Below are 11,909 nucleotides of genomic sequence, written 5' to 3' on the forward strand. Positions count from 1 at the left end.
TTCTTGTGATGTGTGTGAGCATGCCAAGCGCACTCGGTCTTATTCTCACCCAAGTGATAATAAAAGTAATTTACCTTATTCTATCATCCATTCTGATTTATGGTGTCCTATTATTGCTCGGGGTGGGTATCGTTGAGTTATTACTTTTATTGATAACCACACTCGCTTAACATAGGCTTATCTCCTTCGCACAAAATTTGAAGCATTTTGATGAGCACAATAATGTGTGAAATCTTAGGGATATAAGTGTACATTTTGCCCCACTTTGGATAGTACTACTTTTATTTTTCTTTTTTTTTTTTTTTTTTGTTTCCAAGTCTACAAGAGAAAGTGCTTAAAGTGAATCAAGAACCAGTCAAAGGTGGGACCCACTCATTAGTACCACATCCTCTCTCCTACAAAATCCTAAAGATTATTTTCTCTCCTTGCCACCTCACAAGATCTTGAAGATGCTATGCAGAGATTCCTTTCTGATTTAATCAAGATTGCAAAATATTGGTGAATATTGTAAGGAAATAATAGAATTTGTTAATTTTGGAAACAGATTCTCTCTTTCCTCAAACAATATCTCAGAGAATGAGGATTTTTACCCAGATTTAATTTTATTTTTTTTTCTTTTCTTAAAGAAGACTTGTAGAAGGAAGGAGGCAAGAAAAAAAACCCTATAAAAGCCCCTTCCTCCCCCCCCCTCCTATTTTATTATTCCCCTTAGTTTATTTTCTAGTTTATGCTTAGTTTTCTTCTCTCTCTCCCTCTCTCACTCTTTAGTTTTAGTTCTTCTCTATTTTTGCTTCAATCACTTTTGTAATAGTTTTTTATGTCAATTAATGCAAGCACTCTTTTATTCTTATTCAGCCTTTTATGTTTATGATTTATGCAATTGAGTTGTAATTTTTAAAGTTATAGTTCTAGGCTTAGATCTAGGTGAAAAGATCACAAGCCGTGGAGCATCTTTTTTTTCAAGTTCAGTTTTTTTTGTTTCAAGATTTGTTTTCTCTAGTACTAAAAATTTCAGATTTGGTTTATTCCAGATATGATTTTTAGTACTGGTAGTATCTCTAATCACCCAAGCTTTCAAGTTCAAGGGTTGAATTTCAAGTAAGTAGGCTCCTTCAATAGTCTTCTCTCCCCCCTCTCATTCTCTCTTATGACTATCCTTTCTTTCTTAATTTAGGATTTTAATTTCAGTCGTTACATTATTGTTATCCCTTTCCCCCAAGGTTCATGGCTAGTGTATGTGTTGGCTTTGCCCCTCCTAGCCATAGAACCATCAATTTATTGTTTTTATTTTAGTTGTCTCCCTTTCCCTAAAGCCAAGAAGAATAACCCTTATAAGAGTGACTCTCTGGTCAAGTAGGGAAGCTCATATTATGATGCATCCCTCGGGCTAAGTAGAGAAACCTACTTGTGAGTCTCTCTCTAGCTTTATCCCCTTTCTTTTACTTTATTTTTATTTCAGCATTTTTTTCCTTTATTTGTTTTTAATTGCGTGGGTTGTTTATTTTCAGTTATTTAATTATTTAATTTTAATTGCGTGGCTTGCGTCTTTAAATTCTTAGATGACGAATGGTTAGGACGTTATTTTAGATACATATGTTTAGGACGGTAATTAGAATTAGATCACAACCATTAATCGGTTCACTTTCGTATTATTAAAAGAAATAAAAAAATAAAGTAGCTGCTCTCCCTGTGTTCGACCCGTAGCTACACTGATCCGTACGCTTGCGGTTATATTTTAAAATCTCAAACACATTTCTTTGTTTCCAAGTGTTCCATAATATGGTTCAGACCCAATTTGTTGTGCAAGTTCAGGTGTTGCGCAGTGATAATGGCACTGAGTATGACAATGTTCATACTCCAGAGCATAATGGTAATCCTAAGAGAAAAAATCAGCATCTTCTTGATGTTGCTCGGTCTCTGCTGTTCACCACTTATGTCCCCAAATTTTACTGGGGGTATGTTGTTCTCACTGATGCCTTCCTCATCAATAGGGTCCCTTCTACTGTTTTCGATTTCAAGACTCCAAGCAGCAGGCTTCCCGATCCTCCTATTGCCGCTCATCTCCCTCCCCAGATCTTTGGGAGTCTTTGCTTTGCCCACAACTCCTCTCCTCAGCATTCTAAGCTGGATCCTTAAGCTTTCCGATGTGTCTTTCTTGAGTACTCCACCTCCCAAAAGGGATACCATTGCTATCACCCTCCACCCGGAAGTTATTTGTCACCATGGATGTTACTTTCCATGAAGACAAACCCTTTTATCCAACATCTCTTCAAGAGGAGAATTACTGAGGAAGAAATGCCTTCAAATATAGTTTCTCCAATCCTCTCATCATTGATACTATTCATCTTCAGGGGGAGAACGCTTAAAGTCCTTTGATTAGTAGAAAAGAACTCATAATTTATTCTCACCACAAAGAGAAAGTTGCTCCTACCTTACCAAGTCCTCCTACCTTACCCTGAATCAGCTTCAGAGAACACAGAAGGTAACTATGCTCCTCCTCCTTTTGCTCATGATGATCGTCCCATTGTTATCTAAAAGTTGATTAGATCTTGTATCCAACACCCCATTTCTAACTTTATTTCCTATAAATCTTTGTCCCCCACCTATTGTGTTTTTGTTTCCTCTTTACCTTCTGTGTCAGTTCCACAAGGCTGGAAAGATGCTATTACTGACCCTAAATGGAAGACTGTTATGATAAAGGAAATGCAAGCCCTGAAGAAAAATAATTCTTGGGAGCTTGTCCCTTGTCCTAAGGGAAAGAAACCTATGGGGTGCAAGTGGCTGTTCACAGTTAAACAGAATGCAGATGAAACCATTTCTTGATATAAGGCAAGGCTAGTTGGCAAAGGACTCACTCAAACCTATGTCATTGACTACCAAGAAACCTTTGCCCCAGTTGCCAATATGAATTCTGTACGAGCTCTTTTATCATGTGCAACAAACCTTGGGTGGAATCTCCAGTAGTAGATGTAAAAAACACCTTCTTGAATGGTGATCTTGAGGAAGAAGTCTATATGGATATTCCTCTTGGCTTCGATTCTTCCACTACTATTTGTAAGTTGTGCAACCTCCAGAAATCTCTCTATGGTTTCAAACAATCTCCCAGTGCCTCGTTTGAAAGATTTCAGAAGGCGTTGCTAAAGTTCGGGTTCAAACAGAGTAGTGCGGATCACACCCTATTTGTCAAACATAGAGAGGCCAAGATGATGATATAGTGTTCACCAGTGATGATGAAGCAAAATCGCCTCCAAGGATTTAAGAAACCTAAAATATTTCTTGGGGATTGAAGTAGCTCGATCCAACAAAGGGATCTTCATCTATCAACAAAAGTATATCCTAGATCTTTTTTAAGAGACTGGGATGCTTGGTTGTAAGCAGGCCTAATCTCCCATTGAGGTTAATCACCAATTCAGCAATACTGGAGGTGAGTCTATAGCAAAGGAACAATATCAACGCCTTATAGGAAGACTCATATATCTGTCTCACACAAGGCCTGACATTGCTTATGTAGTGGGTGTTGTTAGTCATTTCTTTCACGACCCAAGGACTGTTCGACTTTAAGCAGTGTACAGAATTCTCTGGTACCAAAAATCAGCACCAGGAAAGGGTATCTTATTCTCAAACAATGGAAGCCTGAAGTTAGAATCCTTTGCTGATGCAAATTGGGCCGGTTCCATTGACGAAAGGTGTTCTACCTCTAGTTACTGTGCCTTTCTTGGGGGAAATCTTGTCACCTGGCTAAGCAAGAAACAACATGTAGTCTCCAGATCCAATGCCGAGGCTGAATATAGATCAATGGCACATGGTGTTCGTGAGCTCATTTGGTTGAAAAAGCTAATCAGTGATCTGAAGTTGACTCCTAAGGGACCTATGAGGCTCTACTGCGACAACAAGGCTGCAATCAGTATAGCCCATAATCATATTCACCATGACAGGACCAAGCATGTTGAAATTGATCGGCATTTCATCAAAGAAAAGATCCAAGATGGACTGATCTGCACTCCGTTTGTTACCACAGAGAACCAACTGGCACATATTTTTACCAAGGGTATATATGCTAAATCCTTTCATCCATTAATTTCCAAATTGAGCATGTGCGATATCTATGCACCAACTTGAAGGGGGAATGTTGAGATATGGTTCAGTTCGGTTTATTTCTTGGTTTATTTCTTTATTCCTGTAATGTGTCCAGATTCATTGTACATACATGCTCCACATGTAGCACATGCTAGATAAACCATGCCTTATTTGTAATTCAACTTAATTAGAAATAAAGTGGTGGCCTTTGTCACTCTGACAAGCCAGTTTTCTCCTCTCCTTCTTTATTTTCTACTCAAACTACATAAAAAGAGTTCAGGTTCGAATTCCATAGATAATATAGATGGGATTCTCTATAATGATAGAGAAATGAAAGACTTCCTTATGATTCTTATTTTATGTGCTTGGTACTCTTTAACCTGTCGAGTCATTAATATGAGTTTATTTATAAAAATATTGCATGTCTAAATTTCAAATCAGTACCAAAAGAAATGCTCACTAATTTATTAACGCAGATGGAAATTGACAGTATCAGGTTGGTTGCACACTGAGAGTGCCAGCTTACTACTCAACCTGGATCCAAATGAAACACAAACCAGGTTACAATTAACCCTAACCCCAACACAATAGAAGACCCAGAAAAAAGGAAAGATGAAAGATTCTAGTGTCCTCACTGAGCTTCATAAAAATTACAATTGAAAAGCCCTAACCCTAACACAAAACCCAATTTGAAGTTATTAGCCCATCTAACAACAAAGAAGAAAACGACGTAAATCAGGCAGTGGGGAAAGTCAGGCCAACAATCACCATCCTCATCTAGGAATGGATAAATGAGAAGTACCGATAGTTACATTACAAGTCTTCCTCAAAAGAGTACCAAAAGAATGAAAAACAAACAAAAACAATATAATATAGGTACTCAAAAGTGTACCACCGGAATGAAAAACAAACGAAAACCACGTAATCTATTACTATATTTGAAAGAGTCAAAATTGTAGCCAATTGACAAGGATCTATACTCAAAGAATAGTTTAAAATAGGGAAAATTGGAAGATTCCTAATAGCAATAGGAATAGGGGTAAAAAAGTAATATCCAACCATAAAATAGGGTTCAGAAATTAGGATAATAAAGCAGAAACAATCTCTGATTTCAAGAGTTAACTAGAATCAACAAATGGAAGTAAAATAGTAACTATTTGAACACAAAACAGTAACTTTTTTCCAGATCTTGAGAAAGGAAGGGTAGAATTGGTATTTTGCAAATACCTCAAGATCAAACCATCAAAAAGGGCCCAGATTTGATCGATCTCCAAATTAGGGTTCTTGAATGCCTGGTCAAAATTTGAATTTGATCGGATGGCTGAATTGCTTAATCCGAAAAAACATGTGACATCCATCATTTGAAAAGACTTGAAGAAATTCAAGGAAAACTTGAAGAACAATACTTCTTGTTGGATAAAAAGATGATGAAACAATAAGAATAATGGAAAATAACATCCGGGGTGGTTTGATTTGATCAAACACCAACCTACCTTGATCAAACACAAGGGATCTTAAAAAATGAAGAGGAACCAATTTTCATTAATCAAATTCATGTACAACGATGGCCCCCCTTAAAACCTTATATAGAAAACTCAAAAATTGACTCAAACACTAAAAATGAAAGGCCAAACCCAATCCTTAACCAAATAGAACACCTAAACTGACAAGGAAACTAACTCAAAAACATTGTCAAAACTTTAAGTCCTAACATGCCTATGACTCAAGTTTAATTAAAGACAATAAAAGATTCACTTAAATTGAATCGACATTGGACCAACATGGATCATGGTTCAATTGAACTAAACCAAGGATTTAAAAGCATGAAATAGAACTAAGTATAAGAACTAGAAATCATCAACAAGGTTAGGCCACATGCTGGCCACACTTGTTGGCCTTCTTCCTAGGATGTAGGTCTTCAAATGAGCATCACCATGTCATAGCAATTTTTATGAATTTCTTCAAATAAAAAACCAAAAAAAAGTACAGATGACACCTGGAGATACAGATAACACTGCATCAATCAATCAGCCATTAAAACCTTATCCAACCAATTTGTGTTCTATTCAACTGGGATGTAGGTCCCTGAAAAGTATGGCTACTCAACAGAAGCAGGTGGTTTCTACTAAACCATCAGTATTACAATTGATAGAGGATGGAATGCAACTTTTACCAATGGTGGGCCTGGATATGATACCTCAAGGCTAGTACTCGAACAACTAAGCACGTTCTAATCCACAGTATGATACCATTAATACAAAAATGAAAACAAGCACTGAACAAAGAAGTGTCTATTATGCAACCAAAGTTACCTGTTTTAACACCAAAGGTAATTCTTGAGCTCGGGCCGGAACCTCATTGTTTGCAACTGCATGATCAATACCTCTGTATTCATCATAGGAAATCTTGTCAAGTAGGGCAACGAAAACAAGATAAGATGCATAACTAGTTGAATTAGTCACTCACTAAGATCAGGATCATATTATCATTTGTAATAAATACAATTAAGGACTACAGAACAAAGTAAAATAAATTCGAGATTCACTAACAAAATATGCAGGACTACACAAAAGAGTAGCAATGGAAGCATTATTCAATTTTACACACAGAAAAAGGTATCAGCAATAAGAAATTGACTAATTCATATGCTAGAGAGAGTAGAGAAGAAAGTTTACTTATTACATGGAAGCATTATTCAATTTTACACACAGAAAATGGTATCGGCAATAAGAAATTGACTAATTCATATGCTAGAGAGAGTAGAGAAGAAAGTTTACTTATTTACACAACCGTGCATGTCTTTGTCTGCATAAATGCTTTTTTTTAAATAGCTGAAGGCATGTGCTTTACACATGGCCCTCATATCAGTTATCTTACTGGAAACCATTTGCCTTTGCAAATGGCATAAAATGGTACATTTAGATAATATAGAGTTCAGGTTGCTTCTCTACTACACTCATAGAACGAGTCTTATTAAGGCATTTGTTGGTGTAGTGGCCTTTCTCGCCACAGTTATCGCAAATGATGTTTTTCACCCAAACACATACTTTGTTTGCTTCTGGCTTCTTTTCTTCCATTCTACGAGATTCAGGCTTCTTTTCCTCCATACATGGTGGAGGCCTATAAACTGAAGGAGTCTAGATCATACTTCTCCAATAACTGGACTTCTCTTCGACTGTCTTGGCATTAATTGCTGCCATATCAACGGAATTGAAATCGGTGTTAGCCAATCTAGTCGGATCTCAGTACTTAACCCGCTGATATACCTAATAACCCATTGTTGATCCGTCTCCTGAAGTCGACACCTTAAAGATAGTTTGTGGAACTCGATTGTGTAGGCATCCACATCCTTGTTGCCTTATTAAAAATTAAGCAATTTATGAAATATCACCTTCTCATTATTAGGAGGAACACACTTATCAGTCAGAATTTGCTTCATAACCTCCCAATTGGTAACAAGTTCAAGTGACTAACAAACCTGGACTATAGTATACATCACGTCCCCATAAACATGCATACCCAATAAACTTTGTGAGTCTAAGTTCACATTCTTTTTGTCTGAAAGGGATTTATAAGCAAATATCCTCTCAACCATGGTAAGTCGGTCAAAAAAAAATTTCAGGTCCCTTTTCACCACTAAACGCTAGAACCTCAACTTTGATGCCATAGTCTCTGTCAAAAAAATTCCGTGTGACATCCTAGGGTATAACAATATCACTTTGCAGTCTATGAGGTGTATCTTCAATCCATAGGCTATGAAATTGAGGAGGTGGTGCAGATGGTCCTTCATCAGCTTGTTTTTTGAACCTATCCATAAAGACAAGAATCTTAGTGAGCACCTTGAGTCTCGTCCATGAACTTGTCATAATTTGCCTCAATCCTCTCATGCATAGCATCAGTTTTTTGTTGATTCTCAAATACCTCACGATATAACTTGTGCAATTCACCATTTGTGATGTGACTAGCCATGCTTGGGAAATTGCAGATTATTCGCTCTAATACCACTTGATGCAGATCTGGGTTCCAAAAAAAGGGAACCGGATCGCTTATGGGCCCCCAACAAAGCAATTAATTCAATCTTAAACAAATCAAAGGCGATCTTGTAATTTCTATCGCAATTTATAACCCCTTTACAGTGAAATAAGTGACATGGGACAAAACAAGAATTAAAATTAAGTAAAGGGAGGTTCTAGAAATTAAATTCAGACTAAAGATAATTTCAAAGCAAAACTTCAAGAAGCAGGGGACTTGTGAAAATAACAAAATATCTTACCTTATGTGAAATTTCCCAAACCTGGTCACCCTCAACCTCACGATACAACAGAACCATTAGCTAAACTGGTTCGATTTCAATTGGGATGCCCTTCTCGTAAGAACCCCAATCAAGATGGAAACTCAGATTGAAGTTGTTAACCCCTTGGACTCTGAAAACTAACCAGTACCCATCCAGATTATGAAATATTAAGCTTGAGATTAATCTCTAAAGCAGAACCTGGCGGAAGTTTCAATTGCAGGTATGAATTCAAGTTTGATGCACTCATACAGTTAACCTTCAGGACCATATTGCACAGGACAAATCGCTCACAGAAGAAAGATCTCCGCACAAGGTTTCAGATAGAAAGAACATCAAGCAAGAGAGATCTAGTTCACTCTTGCGGAACTCAATCTGACGTCAAAACAGAGCATCGGTAGTTGCAGGAACAGAGAAAACAAGGAAACACCGGAATGGGAAGAAGAATAGAAAAACGAAGGGGGAAAAGAGGAATCATACCTGAACAAAAGGGAGGAAGAGAAGATCAGAGGGGGACCTAGAAGTAGGCACAGTTCACGGAAGCCATTGGTTCAACCCAAAGTAACTTTTCATTCAATTCTCAAAATTAAAAACTGTCTTTCTCCACCATGTTGCATGGCTATGTAAAGGGAAATCAAAGTGTAACAATGGAAACCAACCTAAATTAGAAACTGAAATCTAAATAACAATTGAATCTCCCTACTAACTTGACCGACACCCTACTCTAAAAATAAATGACATAGATAAAAACCAAATAACAAAATTAACACCAAGGAATCCCACGCCCAACTGCATCAAGGTCTGAACTGAGATAGGAGGGGAAATGAATGGCCGGCAGGCCCACATCTTAGCACACCACAGCAAAACCCAAAATAAATTCCCCAATTCATACAATTTCTGATACCCATCATTGGGTTACATACATATATAAAGATAAAAACTTCTAATTACAGAGATACAAATCAATTAGGAAACTAAAACTGAAACAAGACTCCTACGTATCTACTTCCCTAATATATCTCCATATAAAATAAAACTCAAATTATATAAATAACCCCTAAATATCCTAGTGGACCTAACCATATTTGAATCTGATTTGTCACGGTCAGGGATTCCAAAAGAGTTTGCCCCAGTCCATGAACTGCTGCTGCATCAACCCGAGAAGGGAAACAAGTAATAATGATGACATCACTGGTCTGGCAAAGAAGACGCACAAAGTCTGAAACCTTGTCATTTGACTAATCTAAAGAGATGCTCACACATGGGATTCAATTGAATTAGGTGCTCAATGTCAATCCAAACCATGGTCCTCTTTTATAAGACTATATAAGTCCAAGGACCCAATTTTGATAAATTCATTCATCTTTCATCTTTCACCTTTCACCTCTCACTTTTAATATTGCATCTTTCATCTTTCATTTGTCATGTCACATCATTAATATGTTTGGATCCATGTAGCCGACCTCATTAAGTTGGGATAAGGCTTAGTTTGTTGCTGTCGTTGTATACAGCCATAAGGCACTATGAATTGCCTTCCATTGCTAATCTCTCAAAATGAAGTCAAAGTGAAAGGTCAAGTTTTAGGCCTTGTACAACAGCCAAGATATCTAATCCCCCTCTTCCACTGATCTAGAGAAAGCATAAATGGTGAAGCCTACAAAGGACAAAGGGATCGGGATTAATGATCAAAGAATGATCTGATTCAGAAAGCAAACTGGCCAATCAAAGGTTTTTCCTTGCCTAAAGTTAGCTTGCATAGGCAGATCCTAGCTGAGATAACTAAATTCAGATAAGAGAATCATACACTCCTACTGGATCCAAAGCTAAAGCTTCTATTTATTTTTTCTTTTATTTTCTTTTTTTCCCTCTTTTTTTTTTGTTTTTTTTTGGGGGGGGGGGGGGGTGGAGGGGAGGGGGTCTGAACCAATTATTGTTCTACATGGGTTGTTTTCCATACAAAAGGAAAAGAAATCTCATGAATTCCACAATCAATTTACGTTCAAGCGATCCATGATGTCATAGAATCTCATCAACTAACCATCTCCTTTCTCCTCTTTGGCGCCAGAGGTATGGTGCCCTCCTCCTAAAAAGACATCAAAGTTCAACTTCAAATTTTGATGCAAACTCTCTGGGTGACCGCTGATCAAAAAAATATTAAAGCCGTCTCCAGGGATATCAAGGATGACATGAGGGACCATTGGGATGACAGTGCACTCGTTTTTATTCAGGTCTGATGTTTCTCTTGGATTTCATAAAGCAAAGTTCAAGTACTTTAAATTTGGAGGCTGGGGAGGGTGACAAAGCTTTGATCACCAACTAGAGGAAGGACCACAAGATCAATTATTTGCATGTGCCAGGATATATGTAGATTTTGTCTTAATTTTTTGTATTTTGTACTGCACACTCTCCTTGCCTCTCCTAATATAATCCATTAGTCAATGGAATAAGTACTAGTATTGAGGTAGAATGGATAGAAGGAATCCCAATGCACCTGTAATCTATAACAAGTGATCCATACCACGTTAAGTTAGACTTCCTTCACCAGCAGAAAAACTCACTGGTCTCCCGCTTAAACATCAATATTGACAATATCAAGGGTACCAATAAACAAAGCAGTCCAAGTTTCCAGTTTGCACTTTGCACCCGATATCATATTGGATAAATGACGGGACCGACCAATTTGATCACCCAATTGGTATTGAAAAATTCACAAAAACCTGGAGCCACTCATTAGTCATGTTTACTTCAAAACAAAAATCTGTACTTCTATATAGTGGTTTCTTTGTAAAATTATTGAAGTTTACATGCTCAACATTGATGGGAAGCTAGACCTAGATTGCTGGTCTTTGGTAACCACCCATGCCACACATCTAGGTTACAGTAATATATTTATCAATCTTATAAAAGCGATAATCTAAAGAAATAGTTTCCTTTTCTAGCAGTAATAGACATATTTTCAACCTCTAAGTCTCTAACACAAAGCAAATTCCCCATAATGATTTCACAACCATTAATAAGAAAAAACTGTAACACCAGTGTTGCTGCCAAAAATCCGTATGAGCTGACCCTGCACAAGCACAGACGGCAGAGGCCCGGAGCTTTGTCCGGAGTTAGTCCTCCGACGCTCAAGTTAGGGATTGGCCGCACAGTTTTTGTTATAGGAGTAATGGTGTGGGTATTGATGCTTACCTTTCCCTTTCTTCTGGGCCTTCTTATATAGCTCTTAGGGTTTAGGGTTTCCCCTTTCCTAGGAGGAGTCTTCCTTGAGTCTACCTCCTTTCCTTTTAGAGTCGTACTCTGATACGTCCTACCCCTTCGTGGGGGATATTCTCTTCACGCGGTTGACGTGGTAGAGTCCTGGCAGCCTCTATCAGGTGGGTGACACGTGTCCAGGTTGGCAACGCGTGTCCTTTCCCTACTGGATAGTCAATTTGGCCATATCAGGAGCCCCCTTACTCCCGTCAGGAGACTCTTCCTGTGGGAGTAATCAAATTTTTCGTCATCTTTTATCCTCCCTTTTTTTTTTTTTTTTTTTTTTTTT

The 11,909-nt window shown here is 37.7% G+C and overlaps 1 protein-coding gene across 1 annotated transcript in view; it reads right to left on the reverse strand.

The window, feature by feature from the left end:
* Positions 1-1,632: 1,632 nt before the first annotated feature.
* Positions 1,633-11,909, reverse strand: part of LOC122067518 (E4 SUMO-protein ligase PIAL2-like) — a 14,547-nt gene continuing 4,270 nt past the window's right edge. The window contains exons 2-3 of the mRNA XM_042631367.1: positions 6,390-6,462; positions 1,633-4,611 (exon numbers count right to left, since the gene is read on the reverse strand). Coding sequence (XP_042487301.1) covers positions 4,603-4,611; positions 6,390-6,462 — 82 coding nt within the window. The 3' untranslated portion in view covers positions 1,633-4,602. The remainder of the gene's footprint in view (positions 4,612-6,389; positions 6,463-11,909) is intronic.

This window comes from Macadamia integrifolia, unplaced genomic scaffold (genome assembly GCF_013358625.1).
Source record: "Macadamia integrifolia cultivar HAES 741 unplaced genomic scaffold, SCU_Mint_v3 scaffold2953, whole genome shotgun sequence".
NCBI lineage: Eukaryota > Viridiplantae > Streptophyta > Magnoliopsida > Proteales > Proteaceae > Macadamia > Macadamia integrifolia.